Source organism: Coturnix japonica, chromosome 1 (genome assembly GCF_054131305.1).
Source record: "Coturnix japonica strain WE chromosome 1, WE-NBRP24, whole genome shotgun sequence".
Taxonomy (NCBI): Eukaryota; Metazoa; Chordata; class Aves; order Galliformes; family Phasianidae; genus Coturnix; species Coturnix japonica.
In genome coordinates this window covers 151,971,473-151,994,529 of record NC_140663.1, presented here as the reverse complement: position 1 = coordinate 151,994,529, position 23,057 = coordinate 151,971,473, and the positions used below count along the sequence as shown (strand labels likewise).

Below are 23,057 nucleotides of genomic sequence, written 5' to 3'. Positions count from 1 at the left end.
AATCACACACCAGTTAGACATGACTAACATACCTAATAAACAGATTAAAAAAACCTATCCGACCACACACCACGTGGACATGCCTTCTTCATTTCCACTGTGATGCTGAAAAGTTGCCATGTGACTCTACTGTGACCCCATGCACTGAATGAATACATTATTAGACATTTTCTGATAATTATCATCTTCATCGATGAAGGTAAGGTCTATATCCAAGTAACATTCAATTTTTAGAAGTTCCAAGTTTCACAGAACTACTTCTGAAGAAAAAAGTTTTAAGAGAATTCCCAAAGCTTTTAATGTGTCAAAATTCAGTAAAAGTACACTAAAACTGAGACATAACTGTAAAGAATTCAGTTTGCTTTTAAATAGTCTTAAACCTTTAATTTCAACAATAAATATAAACATCCAGTGCACTGCTAACCAACCGTGCAGAACAAGTAAATATGAAAGCTGCTGCACACCGTATCTGCTGAATCTTCCAGAAAAAGATGCAAAAGAAACTGGGTGATTCTGTGTGAGTTTTCTGATGTTTATTTTTTTTTCTTTGTTTTTCTATCATTCAAGTCTTAACGATTTCAATTTTTGGTACTGGACTCCAGCAAGTCTTTTGCTTCATTTATTTTTGTTGCTAAGTAAGGTGATCCACCTGGGAAGAAAAAAAGGCAGAGAAATACCATTTACATGTTAGGGCAGAGCACCAAACATCTTCACTTACAGCATATCTTTATCACTCACTTTTATTAGCTCCTCATTCCTCGACAGATCTTTTTCATACAAAAGATTAAAAAAAGGCACTGACATAAAGAAAACTAATAGAAAAGGTAACATGAAGAATGTAAGCAAAACTGAAGTCACCTAAGAATAAAGCTAAATGATTTGTCTTGGAAAGAAGTCTGAAATCTAAAAGCATTTCACACTGGTGTGATTAAGATTTGTAGTGCAGCATTGCTGAAAACGTATGCAAGGTCAGCTGTCTCAAACGTTCATCTAAAGCTGATAGCTATTATGTCAACCCACCTCATCAACTAAGAGGCAACATTTTATAAATAATTTTCACAAAATCATTAAGCATGTGCATGCGTGCTCCAAGCCTCTGCTATTCTAGACACCCAGAATTACCAGACAGAAACTGTCACATTAAAGCTATTTAAACATGGTACGCCTTCTAACTTCTAGTCCTGAACACTGTCATTGCTTTACGCTCCATCTAACAATCTGATTACAGTTCAGTGGTCTTTTTGTGTTTGTTTTTTAACTCTCCCCTTGAGTGCCAACCATCTGCCTACAGTCACTGAAAACAACATTACAAGGTCTGTATCAGTTGCTTACCATTTACAAGAATACACCTATATATCTTCATTTCTTTTTTACATAAAAACGTGATTCCAGCATACTATTCAGCACACTAAACAGCCTTTTCCAAGGGATCTGCTCAATCGTAATTCTCCATTCATCAGAAAAGACAGTGATAGAGGACACACAGAAGAACTAGCACTAAATGCTTGTAAACACAAAGACTTGTTCAGGTCACTTTTGCAGGAATCCAAATCATTATAGAGTCAGTTCATAGCCTAATAAAACAGCTGGAAAAAGTAATGGAGTTCAGCTGTCTTGTTCATGCTTTGTTTTGCTTGAATGCAGTCCTAATAGCAAAGACATTTGAGGAAAGTGAGGCAGGGCAAGGACAGAAAATTGTCTACTACACTGAGTGCTGCTTCTTTCAAAAGCCAGATAAGAAGATAAAACAGTAAGGACTATAAACTGCAATAAGCTATGTATCCCAAGTAATTTTCAACTTTGCCTTTAGTTTCTACAGCGCGGGATCTTAAAGTAAATTCAATTCACTGAGAAGTGTTTTCACTATGTTCACATCCTGAAACACCCTGAAGTGCCATATTAATTTTGCAGCCCTCCAATGAGAGAAAATTCAATCTCATGATTGCCTAAGTGTTTGTTTATAATTAAAGCAAGTCCAAAAGGCTCATCTCTCCCTCTGTTTCTGTTACCAAGAATTCTTTCACAGAATAAATAATAAATATAAAAAATAACATACAGTATATCAATAATATAAACGCTTTTAAACTGAACTGTGCAAAGGTTAATGAGCAACCATTTTAGTAGCGTTCACCAGGGATGTTATTATGCAAACTTCTATATATCTGTGATTTATTTCTAATCATGCTATCTTCAGTGTTTTGAGTCTCAGGTAATATGAGTAACTTTTAAAATCTGTATTTATTGATCTTTCTTCTGCCAACGCCAGCTGGTAGAATTACATTCTAATGTTGGATATTACATTTAAAAGCACATCTGTGCTACCAGAGCCAGAAGAAAAGAAGATGCAAACATAAGCAAGCAGATCTCTCTGTCACATGTTCAAGACTGTTCCAGGCCTGAGTTCTGAAGTTGAAGACATTAGACAACACTTTTATCTTTGGCCATAGCAGAAGAGCTGCAGGGACAGCATGGAGACACAAATCCCTTCAACTGGGGTTTCTGCAGAGAAATTGCTCCATCTTAATAGCACACAGGAGGGCTCACTACACCGGCAAAAACTACGCTGTGCTGAGCTGCAGGTGCATTACTGTATGAGTTGGCCCCTAAAATGATCTTTGTAAAAGGAACTGCTTTTTTAGGTCAATTCAACATCCACATGGAAACTCACAACTCTGGCTCAAGTCTCCAAAGGCTGCTGCAAAAAAGCTTCGAAATTCATTACCAAAGCTTTTGACCTCTTAGATACTCTAGTGGTTAAGAGGTCTCTGGCCATCAGAATAAACCAGAAAAATCTGCATTTTTAATGTATGTGTATGTAACTTCTACATTACAAAAAGTATAAAAAATGCAAGTGTAACACCAAATAAGCAGGAAAACTTTCACATTAAATCAAAGTGCTGAAGATAGTAAAACAACATTGACTAAACACTTCTCATGGCCAGTAGTCAGTTACTTTTCCATTTTTCTTATGATGGGATAGTAGCAGGGTGCCCTGTAATGCTCTCAAAAGATACAAAAACCCTATGATTTTGCCTTTTGACTTCTGAAATACAGCGCAACTCTTCACCATCTGTTATTTTAAAGTAGAAACAGCAATGAACATATGGGCTTTCTTTCTCAAGCAGCTGTAGTGTAGTTAAAGTTATAATAATAGGCTTTCTATAAGATAAATTTACATTAAAAACCTCACTAGTAAAGCAACAGTGCCCAGCTTTACATTTTTTTTTCCACGTGAATTCAGGGAAGTTTGAAATTATCCAGAACATTTGCCCACAGAAAGTTACCTTCCTCCATGTGAGTGGTCGGTCTGTCTGTCTCATTTCAAAACAGGAACAGGAGTTTAAGAAAAATATTACAGCTCATTTTTATCAGTTTTTGGGTTGCATGGTGTGTGTGTGTGTGTGTGTGGCTCTGATCCACAAACTCGTCTTACCTGAAGCAGCACATTAAGAAAACCTTAAAGAAACTGGGTAAAGCTGCGGTTCACAAAGCCTGGAAATCAATCTAGTTTATCTGAGATAAGATGCACAGAAGCTTACGTCTATAAATAAACTTCATACAGCATGGTTATTTATACAATCAGTGAACTGAAGGGATCTCATTTAGGGCTCTTCCTTCCCAGCTTTGATTAAAATAAATAAATAAATATTTACCTTTATCAGGATGATTCAAGATCATGATTCTTCTATGGGCTGCTCTGATTTTGGCCTTGTCAGCAGATGGACTGCAAAAATAAATTGAAGTGCTTACCATAAATTCCACTGCATTCAGGCTATAAATTAGCAGTTTATAATGGCTTCAAAAATAATTAAAACTTGAGATTTTCCCCATCTTGTGGACAAAACATAGAATTGCATGTTTGAGGAAGCAATATTAACAAAGGGATGTAAGCCACACCGAGGACATTTTTAAAAAGCCTTTGTATCTGACACGTGCAAACATCCTTCCATTTTTGTCGATTTTTTGTCTTTTTTCTTCAAATTCAATACACTCACAACCATTTAAGATACATAATTTGGAGGAAAAAACAGCTCTGGAATATAGCAGGTTGGTATCCTTATCATCAAATGCAGAAAATACATCTTTGCTCTCAGAAAACAGGTATTTATATGACCAATGACAAAACATCAAATATTTAATATTATTATATTTTGTTCTACTGTAAATATTTTTATAGTTGCTATAAATACTTTCTGTTGGAGCCTAGGAAAAAAACAACTATCTGTTATTTTTTGCAAAGCTGTTCAACGTGTTGCATTCAGGGACATGTTGATTTACAAGAGCTACATAATGTTGTTTCCTTCAATGACAGATACATAAAATATGTACTCCAACTAAATTAAATATGTACCTTACCAGACAAATAACCACTTATGGATGCACTATACCAGCACAGTAGGTTCTGGTATGCAAAAGGACAGTTTGAATGGCTTAGTTTTTTGTAATTTGTTGGCATGCTGGAATGAAGCAGTGTTTTCCACTTATTACTCAGAGATTATTGAATTTCTTTTTTCTGTAGATACAGTTTGAATGCAAGGTATCAGCCTAACTGTGTTCCCAAGGTAAACAACCTCTAATTATTATACTATGACAGGGAAACTAGGGTATGTTACAAAAATACTTCATAGAACACTTCAAAAAACAAGTAAAAAGCTGTAAAAATTTCAATGGAACAAAATAATCCAGACTGTAAGAAATCACCAGAAGCCTTGAACTATAAACTACAAAAATTATTTACTATCCGATAGCTAAAAATAAGATATACTCATATTTTTATTTGTAAATCTGTTGCTTACAAGTATTTTCACACTGTAACAATAAAAGATGGGAATAATAAAGCATTACTTTGAAATTCAGATGGGCAACATTTACCTGAAAAATTATTCAGTTTTGTCCTAACAAGCAACTGCAAAGACAGTATTTTATATAAATTCGATTGGTTAATGACATACTGTTTATCTGGCTCTAAAGACTGCTCTCTAAAAATTTAAATGGCATCATGAAAAAATACCTTCATGTCAAAATGATGCTCTTGTTGAATTGGTACAACCTCACAACCTAAGCCATCTGTGTCCTCACTTACAAGCTTCTGTCAGCCCCTTTCTGGAGGCAGCCCAGCTCCTCCTGAACGTCAGCCTTGTCTTCTGGGGCTTTCAGTCAGAGTTTGGCTGGAAGAGACCATGGTGGTGGGGAGCAGGCTCATCAAAAGCCACCATGATAGGTTTGAAAGCTGGCTTGTGAGGAGAGTTATCATACTTCAGAAATTCAGCATTAGTGATTTCATAGTAGTAAACCACTATTCTTAGAACATCTGTATTTTACTACTGTAAAATAATTTTGCCTTAGGTTTAGAAAAAAACACTGTAGTATTTTCACTTCTCATCTCATCTCAGACACTCCCCCATGTTTCCTACCAGCACTTCCTCCTACTGAATGTACAATTGTTAAAATTATTGCCAGGTTGAACTGAATACCAGCAAACAGTTCTTCAGAGAATAAAACTTAAGATTTGGAAGAGGGAAGATTTAGACTAGATATTAGGAATAAATTCTTTACTGTTAGGGTGGTGAGACACTGGAACAAGTTGCCCAGAGAGGCTGTGGATGCCCTGTCCCTGGAAGCATTCAAGGCCAGACTGGATGGGGCTTTGAACAACCTGGCCTAGAGAGAGGTATCCCTGCCTATGGAAGGGGGATTGGAATTTGATGTTCCTAAGGGTCTCTTCCAACCCAAATCATTCTTTGATTCTATGAATTTATGATTTGTTAGCATTTTTAGTATCGTGCTCTGTAGCTTTGGACACCTTTTCCATGGATAAATGCAAACAATACACATGCATGTATCTGCCAAAACCCTTGCAATTTTTGAATATGGTTATTACAGAATAACATCTGGAATATGTAAAAAGTCAATGTACTTGACATTTAAAAGCCACCATTATATCATCATAGAATCACAGAATGGCTCTGGGTTGGAAGGGACCTCAAGGATCATCATATTCCAACACCCCTGTCACACACAGGGTTGCCATCCACTAGATCAAGTACTAAATCAAGTTGCCCAGGGCCCCATGCAAATGCTCACTTTTATCATGTCTCTTGTTTATTACCTACAGATTATACATATATATACTTGAAATAATGACTTGGAAGTGATGACAAGACAACAAGAGATAGAATAATAAGAAAGATAAATTTCTAGACAACCTAGTTCTTGCATACCCCGGTAGCTTTAGCAACACTTTAAAACTCTCTTGCTTATTTTGGTGACTCTTCTATACATACACTGTAATAAACTGAGTTAAAACTGGTCTGTAAGAGTTCTTTTCAAGCAATGTGAGAACTCTCCTATAACAATATTAGCTACACAGCTACACAATTAAAGGTTCAATTCTTTAAACATTAGGGACTTTAGTTTTATCTGATTGTGAATGCTAATTGAAAGACTGAGCCCAAACACATCAAGTGGTGTCACTGTTCAGACTCAGGCTATTAAGATAAAAAATTAACAGGGGACTGATTACAGATATGAGGACATTTCAGGCATGTACATGAGTAGTGCTCAGAATAAGCAGTGCCACTGTGAACACTCTTTAATGAGCTGCAGTGTTCAAACTCCAGAACATCACAGAATGTGCCCTTCTAAAGTATGTGAAAATATTAATACACGATCAAACTTATAGGTCCAAGGATACATTTCTGAATAACATTGTTACAAATCTCTGTTCAGTGCGCAAGCATGACATATTTCAAGAAAATGCAATCATTTATTTTGCAGATTCTTCAAATGAATGCTACATCTGCATATTTCCCTTATGTCAGAAGCAAAAATAATCTTGCCTGTGTACTGTTCCTAAGACCCGATTTTCACCACCTAACTTCTTCTAATTGAAAACATCCTCCTTATTTTTGCCTCATCTTTAAATCAAAAACTAATCTAAATCAGAAAATCCTCTACCTCATGTCAGATCCACTCCTCTCAGCTGGAGAGTCCTCAAAGTCACCATTTATTTTACAATAGCACACTAAGGCAGGTGCTTCTGTTGGCCATCCCATGTTTCTGAAAAATTTCTACAGAAAAATCTATTGATTCCTCAGCCTGGAAATAATTTCCTATACCCACCCTAAATGACAAGTCTCATTATGTATTTATGCTCTGAGTATGCTGCAACTCTTTTAATCCATACAAAACAAAGAGTATAGAATGGGAAAAAAAAAAATCGTTGTATGAAAAGGGAAAAAAAAAAAGCAAAATACATTTGTTTTCCTTCTTCATCAATATAATCTACAATATTGCTCATTTCAAGATTTTTTGTTGGAAACCAAGCCATGTGATGGCACTAATTAGTACAGTATCTGCTATTCTGACTATTTTAAGAACACCAATTCTCCACAGCAGCATGTTGCCATACCTTCAAGCCAAAGACGAGTCACATGTTTTATTAGTATTTTATTGTTTGCTTTCTAGCTTAAGCAGAATATTAAAATGATTTATTAGCCATTACAAGCCTTTGGAAAGAAAATGACAAAATTGGCCAAAGTATTCTACTTTCTTGCAATATGCATTTTCTTCATTCCATATTCACCAAACAAAACCACATGAATGCAGCACACCTACCTTACACCTAAAATAAGACTTGCTTCTCGCCTACTCATTTTCTGCTCAAATCCTCCTTTATAGTATAATGAAAGATTCTGGAGAGAAAAAAGGCAAAACAAGCAATAATTAGTTTCATGTACGAGGTGCCATGACCTAAATCATATTTACTCAACCCCACTGAGAGCCTAACATTCATCTGTAACTTACTTTGAAGACATGGAACGAGTAGAAAACAGACAATATGAAAGGACTTCTCCTGGGTGTTAACACATACAAAAGCCAACTTAAAAATAGCTGTCTGTGTTTTTACAATCTTCTAGTACTAATCGGAGGTATTAATAGCTACAACCATTAAAATCCTGCCTTCAGGCAAAACAGTCCAGAATCAAAGTACATGCTAGTATAAAGTGGTATGCTGTATGTGTTGGTGAGGGCAGGGAAGAGAAAGGGAAAAAGCTGTTAAAAATAGCTTTGGTAGCACTGAAATGGAAAATGGCAAGAGTGATGATATTACGGCATCCAAGAATTAGCAGTTGTGATTTTACTCACTGTTTTAAGAGGAAAGGAAGAATAAAGACAGAAATTGAGTTGAAAGTGTATTTGCCAACTATAAATACATCTTTAAATTACAAAAAAAAAAGAAAGTTAATGAACAATATTAATGGTTAGCAATGATCTCCTAAATGTAAATCTTTCTTAGAGAAGAATAAGGGACTAGTCCATTGCTACACAAATAGCAGTCTAAGATGCAGAATTTCCAGAGACAACAGATGTAGCTCCAAAACGTAGCCTTTGGGAACTGGCACACAGAAATTACTGAACAAAATGGAAGTGTTTTTTTTTATTCTCAATGCAAACATTAATAGGGGAAAAATAAGCCATCATAAGGAAGTCTAGCCTGAGAGTTTAGATTATTTTTAAATGTTCCTTTTACCCCTGAGCAAAAGTGTGCCTGGCCCTTGAAAAAACACTTTTCTCTCTAGCTTCTAAATACATCCATTCATATTCAGTGAGAATTTTGTATTACATTTATACAAACTCTCTCAAGTAATATCAAAAGCATTAAAGCATTTATAAGGGTCTGTCTATGATGCCTAAGCAAAGTGTTTAAGGTAAAGAACAACATTCACCCAAAAGTGTGCATCAGGTATTGCTACCAATACAGAATATCTCTGAAGGCAGTGAAGGCAGCAGTTCCCAAGAGATTTGTTGTAATTTGCAATGGTTGGAAGCAAATCTTACTTTTCTTCTTTCCACCCTGCTGCAAATCATAAGTGAGATAATCATCTCAGTAATAATTCAGTTATCATCAAAACGGGCCTAACTGCAAACACATTGCACCTACAATGAAAATCTGTTGAGGAACTACTGCTACTGCTACTACTGCTAGAGTAAAACAAAGCACATCTATAATAGTACTCAGTAACAGTACAGGCTAGAATATGGAATACTCCAGGAACACAAATGGTTTCTCCAGTTTTCCAAGAGGAAACAATTCTGGTGATTTAATGGCCACCAGGTGATGTCCTTGAAGAAGTAAAACTGCTCAGAAATCTGCAAGGACACTGAACAATTAACTACAGCCGGGAGAGAAAAGAAGAGAAAAGAGAAGAGAAGAGAAGAGAAGAGAAGAGAAGAGAAGAGAAGAGAAGAGAAGAGAAGAGAAGAGAAGAGAAGAGAAGAGAAGAGAAGAGAAGAGAAGAGAAGAGAAGAGAAGAGAAGAGAAAAGAAAAGAAAAGAAAAGAAAAGAAAAGAAAAGAAAAGAAAAGAAAAGAAAAGAAAAGAAAAGAAAAGAAAAGAAAAGAAAAGAACACTTAAATGCCCAGTGAAGTATTTTCCAGAACTTATTCCAACAAACTTAAATGCACATAGATTTCTGAAAAGGTTAATTCTTCTCTGCTCTTCATCTATAGCACACAGCTCTAAAATAAGAGGATGCTCTTGGTTCCCTCTTCATGTAGTGAAGAACAATATTTGAATTCTCTCTGTTCTTGGTAGATATCACCTAAAATAGCTCATTTGAAATCATGGAATAAGGAGGAACGGCTATAGGCTTAAATTCAGAAATACTTTTTCATGTTTGTAAAGCACTCGTCCTTGAAATTGTTCTAAGTTCAGGAAACTTTCATTCAGTTTGCTTTCAAGAGGAATGAAACAAGAAATTATGGTTTTTTATGTCCTTTGGCAAATAAACAAACATGAACTTTCAAAATCAGCCAGGGGAAGTGGTCAACAAATAACATTTTCTTCTCAGAAGTGAAGCAAGGGATAAGGATAATGGATTTCTTACATTAAGATCTTGATATTTAACAGAATTTAATAAAGCAAAAAGAATTTAGACGTAAAGTCATTGTTCCCCTTGGTTAGAATATGGTGAAGAAACATCAAGTCTTCATTTTAGGAAATATCTTGGCAAATTTCTAGTTCCAAAATAAAACAACTTTTCCATACTATTCCAATTAAAACTGAGATAAACATGACTTAACATTTCTAGTAATGGCTGCAATGAAAAGAAACTACATTCAGATACTTTTCTGCTATGACGACTTCTTGATGTGCACACAGTCTCAGACACTATTATTTAGCTCTTGTTATTGCAAAGAATTTTTGTACTGGAAAAATCATTAGAATGAGCTCTGCATTTCTTCTTGCCATTGGAGAGAGGCATGGGAGCTACCATTTAATTTGCTTCATTTTCATGTATGCTGTCGCTGTTTAGCAGCTTATTTAAGCAAATATTGCTATTTAAAGGTTAAGGGGGAAACAGAAAATGTCTGGACTTGCTCGCAGATGTGTATTCATTCTTGCAAATTTTAGTATTAGGCAGTCAGCTAAGAAAATCCTACTCACTTGGGCTGTGACATCTTCATGATACTTTTTATGGCACAATACAGCAGAAAAGTGACTATTCCATGCAAGGTAAGTGATATTCATAACTGAAACCAGACATCACATCATATTACATGAAGTGCTGTTTTTTATTCTGATAACTTGTGTGTTGTTCCGCTACAGACATAATCATCAACTGAAAAAGGTAAACAACACAGGAAGAAAAAAACAAATGCATGCACACAGAAAATAAAAAACACAACAAAACATCTATTTAGAAGCTGTGCTATAATGTAAAACTTGCTGATATCAATTTCAACTTCCTTAGCTTCACTTGGAAAAAGAAAAAAAAAAGCCTGTAAAATTGATTGGATATTGTAAGGGATGACTGCTAGTGTTACCTCTTCATTTAGAGGCGTGTGCATCTGAGCAGAAACAGATCAAATAAAGAAAACTGAGTACAAACATCTCCAGCAAAGTATTAAAGAGATCCTTTCTTTTGGAACATGGAATTTTCAGGACTACTGAATTTGGATTTTTTTACAATTTTGCCTAGAATTGTTTTGTCTGTGGCTGAATTCTAAGTCTCACTGATTCAACAAAGAAAGGTATATATCTATTAAAATAAAAGGGGAAATAAAAAGTAGGAAGTGCGAAATTGGTGTTATGGTTGACAGCATTAGGGTCTGTCTGAGGAAGAAAAACAAATGACTACTTTGACTGTGTCACTACACAGAGGACCAAAACAGTGTCACTGGCATTAGTGACACCAGTAACAAAATCGGGTTCAAGCTAAAAATAGTTTTTAAAAAGAAGTATTTCTCCAAAAATCAACAGCACAATGATTAAGTTACAGCAGCATTTGTTCTTCATCATTAAGAAGTCTACACATTTAACAGGGATAAGTTAAAATTGAATGAGAGGTAGGAATTCAGAATAAAACATTGCTTACTTGCTCTTATTTGCTATTTTTGGATATAATTGTTGACTGTACACGTTAGTTATTTAGCTAAGTAAATAGAGAGTGTCAGACTCTCAAGATCCAACAAGTAGATATCTTAAATGTTCACTTCATAATTGCTCAACTTGACCTCGTGTAGGTAACTTATTAGCGAGCAGAAGGAAAGGATAAACAGCATCGCACTGTTAAACTGCAATTAACAAGGGCTGAGATTACTCTTGAAAGCAGGGAAGGAAAAAAGTTACTGCAAACAGGAAGGGAGAGTAGGGCCTTACAGAGAGAACCAGTTAGCTTTTAAACAGGCAGCTGCTTCACAGTCTTCCAAAAAAGGGGGTGATGAAGGACAGGGTTTGATTCTGGAAAGCAAAGGTAACCACTGAAAAATATAGTGACCAAGTTAGGAACCCTCAAGCACTACAGTAAAGCCTAGACACTGACTGTCACAAATGGTTCTTTCTCCAGTAAACATCAGTAGAAGAACAGACTGCTTGATTTCCATTGTCAGCACAGTTTAGAGAGCACTATACTGTAAAGAGACATGATGAAAGTGCTATCCCATAGTTTATATTCAGCAGCTTCAAATTCACCCAAACAAAATCACATGATGCTGCTAAAAAAAGTCTGGACAAAGAAGTATTTACCTAAGATCCTTGTATATGGTATTTTCACTTGCTATTGTTTTAATGGCAAATGATCATTAGGAAATGACTGCTTGTTAAGGGGAAACAGCATACTCCAAGAAAGTTGCCCTGTAGAGTTATAGAACAGACAACCCTGATTGAGAACTACATAGGAGTCTTAAATGTGGATTTTGATTGTAGAAGAAATAAAAAATAGTCATTACCCTCACAAATATAAAGTTAACAAATATATACAGGTAGCGGTAAACCATAAATAAAGTTTTTACTGTATCTAGCAGATCTCACGTTTTCTGCTGTTCACTGTATTTTCAAGTTCAGTAATAGAAGAGAGATATTCTGCAGGAGATGAACAAAGAACTCTAGGCTTTAAGGCAGGATATGAAGGCAGAAATAGATTCAGCTCCAGGGACTAGGAACACTGAGAATTCAGAACCTCCTGTTAGTGAATTCTGCAGTACACTGAAAGTCATCAAGGAAAACAGACCTGTAGTGAGACTGGCTCAGCCAGCAAAGTAGTTCAGAGTAGTTTCCTAGAAACAGACACCTCTCTATGCAGTAGTACGTCATATTTCCATATGTTAAAGAGTCAGTGCCTGAATTCTTACGTACAAATGTCTAAATTTAGATTCTTCAGCTTGTATTTAACAAATGGATAGATGTGTTGGAGTAAAACTTCTGGAGCGTGAGGATGAAGACTGAAGCACTCCTTACTCACATATTCTTATTGCTTGCTACTTCTAGCAAGCCTTTAAGTCAGCCTGCACCTACATCACATAAAAGCAATTTAATTCACAGTACCTAAAGTCCCCTCTGTTGTTTTGACAGGCAACATGGGAACCTCTCCAAAACTGACTTTAGAAAGGGAAAAATGAAATTGGTGTTGGTCTCACAATAGCAATGCAGTATAGGGACAGGGAGCGAATGCTGATCCGGGAACACTCTAGGGAGCCAGCTTTAGTAGGGAGGTTGTAGTAGATGATCTCCAGACATCCCTTCCAACCCCTATGATTCTTAACACTTGGCTCATACACACGGCAACTCGGAATAAGCTTGGAACTTGTCCCAAGAAAAAAACAACTGATGTGCACAGAGATGGAGGTGCTTGTTTTCTTGTTCACATGCGAGTTGCTAATGAAGAAAACAAGCTCCTCTATCCCTCTGGCAACCTGTCCTGGAAGTTTATTAGATGACCTTAAAAATATACCAAATAAATGACAGAACATACAGAGTAAGGAGAACTCCAATCCATGGGGCAGGAGAGGAGAGGGGGGAAATCTAGCTGGCATTTGCCAGATTTGACATAAATGACTTCCTTCTAAATATTTAGCTGGTATAGAGCAACCTCCAAACTTACAGAAGTTGAAATCTTTTTTGCTGTCTCTGTAATTGCCTGCCCCAATGGCTTCCAAAGGTGGAATGCATAACGACCTGAAACAAAGTCAAAAGAAACCATAAGTGACATTTGAACACACACACACAGAAAGTGTCTGACACCTCTTCATCAGCTTGAAGCAGAAAGAATTTTGGATTATAAAACAAAATCATTCTTCATTATTCATCTTCTCATTTCATTTATTTTCTGCATGGTACTTTTGCACTTTACTACTTTTTAAGATATTCCCTTAATGCCTGGTTTTGGATCCTGCCCAGCAGAAGTCCAGTGATAAACCTGCAGAGGTTCACATTTTTCAGTCTTTATACTGAGAGTGTGTGTGGGATAATACACTTAATATAAAAACACAGTCATAGTCTGCAAACATCCATTGTGTTTGTGCACAAAATAAATAGGATTTAAATGCATTTCAGTATGACAAATGAAGTTATCAGCCTTGTGAACTTTAAGAAAAAGTGCAAAAAGAACATTAGCTTTGGATATGCATTATTTATTAAGTAATGTTCAAAGGTTATGTCTTCCCCCAAAAAATCTACATCCTACATGTTTCTTGCTGCATTGTTGTATGCTTAATCACATATTTTGTACATTCAACATATTTTATTTTCTTAGTAAGAGACCTTCCGGGATTCAGAGACATTCAACTCCCAAATGGCAGTGAACACCTATAGCTAAGAAAGGGTACATGAATCTACATTAGACTTTGTTCTCTGAAGCACAAAGAGGGTCTACCAACTTCAGAATCAAAATTTGTACTGTTACTGGAAGCACTCCCTGTAGGTCCTATCCCCTCAATTTCTATTTTGATCAATTATTCATTAGGAATGTAATCTGTTATTGAATACAATGGAAAAAAACATTTTTATAAGACGTTGCTCTCCCTTACTCACAGAACATCTTGCTTTTAGTCTTAAAATATAGGATATCTCTGTAAGTTATTGCAGACATCTGTGTCCGCCTGTGCTTACACAGAAGTCAAAACCCTGTTGGAGGACCACTGCTAAAATGTTGTCATGTATTAATACAATTAATACAATGCCTCACCATCTTAAAGCGTACAATTACCACTTCATTGTTAGTGGTCATTACCAATGCAGCTTAACCAGCATAAGAAATCCCACTTCTACTGTCTTCTGTTTCTATTCAAGGATATAGATATTAACTGGCTTCGTAATAGATGTGTATCACCAAGTGTCTCGTCTCTACTTCCACTAATTAAAATAAAGCAGCTGCACTCACAAAATACCTGCTGAATTTTGGTGTATTAGGATGTATCTGTATGCACCTTTTCTTGACACATGCATTTGCACATAGCTGAACATGGCTGAGTTTACATCCTGAAAGTAATGGAAATCAATTTGTGTATTTCAAAACTGGAATAGACCACAGGTATCCTGCCTGAATAGATCAGCATGTAAATTACATTAAGTCCAGGACCTGTGTTCAGAAAAAACAAATCCAGATGCAAAGAGTTCAGGTAACAAACAATGTACTACTGGAACAGGTTAATATGATGAATAACTGCAACCACTAAAATCATTCATTTTTCTGTGTTTGAATTTGTCAAGCATCACCTTCACACCACTAGATCCTGCTGTGCTCCTCTGTAATAAACAGCCTCACCATGCAACACCCTTATATGTATGTAAAATACAGCATAATCCTTTTACGTTACATTTTGCAGACAAAAAGCGCACAGAACCTTTCACCGCTGCCTGCAAAACAACTACAAGTAGTAGGCAGGTAAGTTGCTCTGCAGTCAGCTGGTAATTTAGCTTACCTGCAAATGCAACCGTTGCCACGCTGAGTCCAACTGCTATCATAGATCGGGCCTGAAGCAAGAAAACAGGAATCAGAATGAATTGCACGTTCTAATTTGAAATATATGCATCTTTAAGTATTTTTGATGTATGCTGTGGACATTTAATATTTAATTTATTCGAAATATAAAGTATGTGTCTTTTTTCCAAAGGCTACATCAGATCTCATAGCACTGCCCCATTAATCTATGCCAGCGCTTCAGATTTAACTTGGATTGGCAAATCAGTGAACAAACACTAACAAAGCATCACACAATATGAAATAAAAAACACATGGCAGAAACAGCTCAGAATTACTGGAATTTCTATGCGAAGACTATTTCAACACAATAAACTAATGTTCACTGTAAAAGAAAGTATTAGTTTATCACAAAACCATGGGGAACAAAACAGTCCCATCCCACAGTCGCAGCCACAGAGACTGGTGTCTTCCATTGTTCACCCTTTGAATCACGGAAGCCACAGTCAGACAAAAAGCCTGGTAATCTCTTCTCATTATTTACTATCAACCACTGTCTGAACACTTGAATTATAGTACAAATATTTGTATGACAGTTTTCAGACAGTTTTCATTATTGGCTTAAATTTGCTTTCAGTCTCTTGCCACCAAACCCACAAAAAGATCTGAACATCTGATTCAGTAGTAACTCCTACCTCCTGCTAACTCAGAAATCCTAGATAGGGTGTGTATATTTTTCTCTACAGTGCCTGAAGGCCTGGAAACTTAGGAAGGACCATAGGAAATATCTCCATGTTGAACAAGAAGCCTCTAAATAATATGCAGCATACCCTGAAGAAAGAACCGTCTTCTCAACCATTTCCAGAATTCAAGGATAAAGAACATTACAAGTCTGAGTGTCTGGTATCGTAGTATCTATCCATATCTGATAGTTTAATAACGCCTTCAACTTTTCCCCAGGAAGCAAGAGAAATCAGATTAGGCCCGTTTAGCTGGATTTCAAAACATACTACAGTGAAAAGGCTTTTATCACCGGATTGCTTCTCCTCTGGATGGCTTTCTGCTCTGCATTTATCCAATAACTGATTTATAGACTTTCTACTAACAAGCCTGAGAGCAGAAGTGCATGCCCAAATTTTTACGCGTCCCAAAAATTGGATTTGGTGTCATGTAGCTTTTATTATTATTACTGTGGCTGAGACTCTTTGTACTCAACCTCATTCCCAGACAGAGTAAGGGAAGAGTTGGAAAATAGGGGTTTTAAAGCGTTCTAGAGCTGCATTAGTAGGGGCTAGAACATAGGTCAACAACCTTCCTTGCAAACAGGCAGCTGTACAAGATGGCGGTACTTCCACCACAGCCAGCAGCTTCACTCTGGCTGTGAAGGAACGTGATTGACTGCTGCCTGTAGCACTGAGCTCAGCACAGAAGAAGCAGAAGCTTTCTCTGAGCCCATCTATAAGAATTTGCATTCCCTGACATCTAGATTCTGGATCCCACATATTTCAGCTTAAGTACTGCTTATATACTGGGATAGGGTACCTCTCCTACATGGAAAGGTTGAGGGAACTGGGCTTGTTTAGCCTGGAAAAGAGAAGGCTCTGGGGAGACCATATTGTGGCCTTCCAATACTTGAAGGGAGCATATAAACGGGAATGGGAATGACTGCTTTCAGGGGTGGATAGTGACAGGACAAGGGAGAATGGTTTTCAACTGAGACATGGGAGGGTTAGGTCAGAGATTAGGAGGAAGTTTTTCACACAGAGGGTGGTGACGCACTGGAACAGGTTGCCCAAGGAGGTTGTGGATGCCCCATCCCTGCAGGCATTCAAGGCCAGGCTGGATGTGGCTCTGGGCAGCCTGGTCTGGTGGTTGGTGACCCTGCACATAGCAGGGGGTTGGAACTGGATGATCCCTGTATTCCTTTTCAACCCAGGCCATTCTATGATTCTGTGATAAAGCTATCCTGACCATGAGCATAACATAGTGTTGCAGTTGCTGAGAGGCTTCTGGTATGAAAAAAAAAGAAAATAAAGAAACTCTACACATGCTGGGAGTGGAGCTCCAAAGTTAAGACTGAAGGAGTTTTGCCCAGAGGTGCTTTAAAGTCACCTCTCTGTTCTGTGCTATTGTAGACTGAAGTCCTGATATTAGCATTCATGTCTGAATGTAAGCAAGTAAAAATAATGTAGTAGTTTAATATCCGTTGTTCCTTCCAGTTGCACAAAGATTCCCTTCATCTCCAGGCCATGAAAAATAAAAATATGCTACCTGAAATGGTAAAGGAAATAAAATAGCGAAGTACGCTGTTCATTTTTTCATTATATTAAAGTTTTTTTCCACTTCACGCAAATCAGTTTTCCTGGGCCCTCAGTATTCAAATATGAAAACTCTGAGATTCTTCTAATCCCTCTGTTTAAAGACTAACCAGCAACAGCCACAACACTGCTATAAATACCAAAAATGTAAAGAAATTATGTATTATTCTGTTCTGTGGCTTGTGATCACAGATTTACATGCAGTAGAGACTTTCCTTGACTCATTCAGAGTGACTGTGAGAATCTCTTCCTAAGTGGTTACAGTCAATTAAGAGCCCAACAACGTATGAAATAGATCATATTGGGAAAAAAAATAATATTTATTAACCTGTGCTTGTCAAAATTAATTTATTCTTGCTTTGTCGCCAAAAAGGTAGTTTATGTCAGGAGTTTACAATGAGGTACACTGCCACTGGTAAGAGACACCTTGTCGCAGGTAAAGGCAGAACACTGACATCAGGCTAATAAATGACACTTGGATTCCATCAGCTCTGTGCAGAAATTGCTTAAGTGTTTTTTGCACAGAGGTCTGAAGCAGAGTGTAGAGTCCCCTGAGCACCGTGTCCACTGGGGTATATTATTTCAGTCTCAGTGGAATGTACCAGCAGTTACAGGAAAGCTGGTGGAAAGCAGCACTTTAGAAATAATAAATAAGTGTGGTAGTAGCAATAGGATAGGAGTGGTAAGCAGGGCCAACAGCAATCTGAAGACCAGACAGAGAAGTAGCTAAAGTGAACAAGCCAGAGAGGCATGAGAGAGTGCCCATGTTTACAGGTGAGGTAAAACTATCCAAAAAGCTGAGAAACATCAAAATAAACTAACATCCCTTATTTATGTCAGCTGAAGGTTAGAGAAGAGTCACTTGCTACGTATTAGCCACAGTGGTCATCTGTCACCCCAAAGCATCCTGAATGTTTGTTATGGTGTGAATATATACCAACTATATACATGCAATAAAAACTGAATTTAAAACAACAGAACTAAGATTGCACAGTTCATCTTTTACTAGCACAGAGTCTCTTTTTAACCTAACGGTAACTTCACTTATGGCGAAGTCCAGTCTGACCCAGTTTTCTTTTCCACGCTCACTTAACTCAGATGATTATTTAGAAGAAGAAATCAAGGTTAGTCCGGAACTTCAGAATATACAGCAGCAAATTTTATTGTTATATCCATAAAGCTTTAATTACAGGCACTCTTCTTGTCAATATGAAAGGAAAGCAACTCGCTCTCATAACTACCACCATGAGTTTTTTTTTTGCTGACGTTGATTTAACAAGCATGTTATTTCAGATTCAAAGGCTCAAAATACCAATAAACACTCACTGACCTTCAGCTATGGCAGAATTGGCTTTTCTGGGGCAGAGCGGAAAGGTGATTTAAAAAACTTTAAATATGTAGGTTATAGAAGAAAACATTCCTTAAGATCCAAGAGGGGAAAATAAAGAAATAGAAGATTAAAAATTAACATCTGTCCCTTTCTTTATTCAATGAATCAGCTCCCAAAGGTTAGTCATCAACCCTGTGCTGATCTCAGTTCTTTATTATTAAGTAAAGTTTTTAGTAGCGAACACTCTAAGATACAGGTAACAATAAAACAAAGTTTTGCTAAATCTGCAAAGTTTGGTGTTTTTTTTTTTCATCTTTAGAGATACGTCTGTAAGGAAATACCATCCATTAGAACGGCAACCACAAGAGCTGACTTACCAGAGTATTTGGCAAACAAAAGAATATGAAGCATATTGACAAATAGTATATGTAAAAGTATACATCAGACACCATTTCATACAGAGGTCCAAGAAGTAATACTTTTATGTCTCCTGTAGCCTTAATCTTTAAGAAACTTGTGAAACAAATAGTGAATAGGCAAAATAGGGAGGAATTTCTGGACGTTGCATTGATGAATATGATTTAGCCGGGAAGTATTGGTAATGGTTGGACTAGATGATCTTCTAGGTCTTTTCCAACCTTGATAATTCTGTGATTCTGTAATTAACTGAATTCAAGTAAGTGCATGAATGCAATATGCTTAACGACAAACTTTGTTTTAAAAAAGGTGTTTTGTTTTTTTTCTGAAACAGCCATATGTATGCTGCTAAAAATTAGGACTCACAAGGATATTAATCAAGCATGCAGGACTATTTCCAAGGCTACTTTTTTCCCTTATTTAAACATTCTAGACCTCAAATAAATGACTGCATCTGGCATGGAAGTTAGAAAAAGGTTTCTATTCCCCAGAAGAGTAGCTACAGCTTACTAGAAGGCTGTTTCAGAGCAAACCACCTAATTAGCTCTACATGGAGCTGGATACACTGGGATTATATCATAAACTACCTGCAGCAGATTTGATTTCATAACCTAATGCTTTCTGTCCATTCTTACCTCCCTATGAAATTTATTTTCCAATAGTAAATTAAAACTAGTTTCAGTTAAAAGCTCTTCTCCATACACACCTAATTTTCATGTCAATTTACTTCATTTATTTTATAGTAACTTTCTGGTTTTTCATACAAAATTACTATGACTTACAGGTTTCTGACAGTATTTCATAGGGGACTGGACCAGAGCAGTAGAATCACTAGCAGAAGTATTAATGTCAGGCATTCAGCCAGCCTTCCTGAATATATATTCATTATTAATGAATTCTTGCAGCTGTCTTCACAGACTCTATGCTTTCACTGTTGTTTTTCTGTCACTCCAAACCTCTCAGTGCTTCAATAAAACAACTATAGTGACCCAGACCAAATGATTTCAGTTATCACCCTGCATAACTTAAAAGCAAAATTCAGTCTAGGAAAAGAGGTCTTTCAACCCTGAAGCTGTTTGTGTTTATTGTCCCATTTTAACTCTGTAGCAAGTTGACATGTATTATTGGGCTTACACAGAAAGGTTGTGGTAGCTGGGGAACTGCAGGAGTGGGAAGAGCCCAGCAGCTGCCCCACGTCAGATAACTTAGAAAAGATTAAGTCATTTAAATTAATTCACGTTCCAGTCTTTTGACAGTAGTCTCTAACAACCTGATCACCACAGAAATGCTACATCTCTATCCACACTATTTCTCTAGAACCATAGATGAGCAGGTATGGCTGTATGTAAAAGAATGTAATATCTCAGCATTTGAAGGCTCAACTTCCTTACCTTTTTGCTACAATGCTCTGAACACAGCAGTGGATAGATTTTCATTTATAGTTACTGCTGTTCATAACCTTATCACTCCCTACAACTGCCTAAAAGGAGGCTGTGGTGGGGCAGGGGGTCACCTCCCAGCTACCAGTTATGAGGATGAGAGGGAATGGCTTTAAGGGGACATTCAGGCTGCATATTAAGAGAAAATTATTCTCCAGGAGAGTGGTTGAGCATTGGAACCGACTGCCCAGGGAAGTGGTGGAGTCACTATCCCTGTAAGTGTTCAATAAACGTGTAGATGTGGCACTGAAGGACAACATTTACTTGATATAGTGGTGTTGGGTTGACAGTTGGACTAGATGATCTTAGTGGACTTTTCCAACCTTAATGATTTGATGAAAAGCCTATTTTAAAATACTTCCCACCTCTTTTACTGTAATGATACTTTAAGATCTGTCTTCAAGCAGTTACAGCATGGGCATCCAAGCTTTTGTCTTGTCCAGGCTGCTTTAAGTGAAAAGGAATTATCTTAGGCTGCATATGCATAGGTCACTATGAAAGTAATGCTTCCTATTCATTTCCATGGAAACTACAACAGTTACAGTGAACACATTAACGAGGCTTGAAAGAGCAAAAATGGTATTTTTCAACAGTCACCACCATTAGCTCTCCGTTTTTGTCAGCACTGAACAGGAGCCTGCACGCCATGAGGGGGCCCTGGGCAACCTGATCTAGTAAATGTGTATGTTTGGTGGCCCTGCTAGGCAGGGGGGTTGGAACTACATGATCCTTGAGGTCCCTTCCAACCCAGGTAATTCTGTGATTCTGTGATTCTGTGATCATAAACGTCAGTGTAAGCCCAGACAGTGTTAGTAGTGCACTGATATTGGGTTGGTGCTGAGTGAGGTTGTTTGCAATGGGCTGCTGAGAACAGCTGCCATCATGATGATGCAGGGCAAGGGGTGGCTGTATTGTGTGCTGTGCTGGCCATATACAGCCCATGGGTCAGAGATCTGCTGTATGGGCCTTCTCCAGGCTGAAAAGCCCAGCTCTCTCAGCCTGTCCTTGTAGTGGAGGTGCTCCAGCCCTCTGATCACCTTTATGGCCCTCCTCTGGACCTGCTCCAGCAGCTCCATGTCCTTCTTGCGTTGGGGGCTCCAGAACTGGATGCAGTACAACAGGTGGGGGTCTCAGAAGAGCAGAGTAGAGGAGCAGAATCAGCTCCCATCAAGAACCTGACAAAACAACATGCCACCAACGCCACAACCCCGGCCCTGGGCTAGGGGTCACCACCGCCCTCCGGGAATGCCAGCCCCGAAGGAACGACGCTATGAGGGCAGAGCTCGCTGCTGTGCCGCCCCTCCGCCTGCCCCGCTCTCAGAGCGCTCACCAGACTCCGGTCCAGCTCGGTTTGGCCCTTGCCGGCGCCCGTAGGGCCCATAGCGTACTCGGCGTAGCGCACAGCCTCCGAGGAAGCCTCAGCTCTCTCCATGATGGCGGGCAGAGCTACGGGCCGCCCAGAGGGACAAAGCAGTTGAGGAGGCAGAAGGCACCGCCCAGCGCCGCTCTGCCCGGACTCCGCCTCGCTGAGGCGGTGATGGATCGGACGGCACCGCAGCGTTTTGAGTATTGGGGGAGGGGTGGTCACAGAATCACAGAATCACAGAATCACAGAATCACAGAATCACAGAATCACAGAATCACAGAATCACAGAATGGCCCGGGTTGGAAGGGACCTCAAGGATCATGTAGTTCCAACCCCCCTGCCTGGCAGGGCCACCAAACATACACATTTACTAGATCAGGTTGCCCAGGGCCCCGTCCAACCTGGCCTTGAACACCTCCAAGGACGGGGCATCCACAACCTCCCTGGGCAGCCTGTTCCAGGGCCTAACCACTCTCCTAGTGAAGAACTTCCCCCTAACATCCAACCTAATCTTCCCTCTTTTAACTTCTGTAAAAGAAAGTAAAAGAAGTTCTGTGGTATGACTGATACTTACCAATCTTCCATAACATTGAAGGGCAACTGCTTTAATTCAACTTTATCTTCATAAGGTACAACCTCTATTAGCTGCAAAGATGAGTTGACCATATATAGTATTTCATTCATCTTTGACAGATGTCTAAATTTTACTTGATGCAGCACAAAAGTCATTGCAAGTTATACAAGGATCCATTTTGCAAGAAATAAATACCTTTTTAGTTCTTCATCCAACATGCAACATTACTATATGTGATTAATATTTTATATTTGCAGGGGAATTGAATTTCCTGTAATCTTAAAACCTATTTTCAAGTCCATAAAAATATCCCCAACTCATCATTTTTTTGCTCATTCATTTGCATAGAAGTAATGCAGAATAGCATGTCACTTACTACCTTTCAACTAGCGTGCTCAGAAACTGAAAATA

The 23,057-nt window shown here is 38.0% G+C and overlaps 1 protein-coding gene across 3 annotated transcripts; it reads right to left on the bottom strand.

The window, feature by feature from the left end:
* Nucleotides 1-357: 357 nt before the first annotated feature.
* Nucleotides 358-22,154, bottom strand: DNAJC15 (DnaJ heat shock protein family (Hsp40) member C15). 3 transcript variants are annotated; one of them, XM_085554415.1, is made up of 7 exons: nt 22,037-22,154; nt 21,744-21,881; nt 15,204-15,255; nt 13,385-13,458; nt 7,618-7,694; nt 3,654-3,724; nt 358-649 (listed from the first exon to the last, which is right to left on the bottom strand). In XM_085554415.1, the coding sequence occupies exons 2-7, from the start codon at nt 21,780-21,782 to the stop codon at nt 579-581; spliced, it is 384 nt and encodes a 127-aa protein (XP_085410541.1). In that variant the 5' UTR covers nt 21,783-21,881; nt 22,037-22,154; the 3' UTR covers nt 358-578. The 3 variants fall into 3 exon arrangements, with proteins under 3 accessions (XP_085410541.1, XP_015707225.1, XP_085410550.1); XM_015851739.3 differs by lacking the exon at nt 21,744-21,881; XM_085554424.1 differs by lacking the exons at nt 13,385-13,458; nt 15,204-15,255; nt 21,744-21,881; nt 22,037-22,154 and adding an exon at nt 10,450-10,548.
* Between the last annotated feature and the right edge of the window lie 903 nt (nt 22,155-23,057).

What these genes read in the sequence shown, in the direction of transcription:
- DNAJC15 (XM_015851739.3), bottom strand. Translation starts at nt 22,138, where the DNA reads ATGGAGAGAGCTGAGGCTTCCTCGGAGGCTGTGCGCTACGCCGAGTAC. An exon ending in AGTCTTATTTTAGGTGTAAG is followed by an intron (nt 3,725 to 7,617) that starts GTAGGTGTGCTG and finishes TTATTTTTGCAG; the next exon opens with TCCATCTGCTGACAAGGCCA. An exon ending in CTTGAATCATCCTGATAAAG is followed by an intron (nt 650 to 3,653) that starts GTAAATATTTAT and finishes TTTTCTTCCCAG; the next exon opens with GTGGATCACCTTACTTAGCA.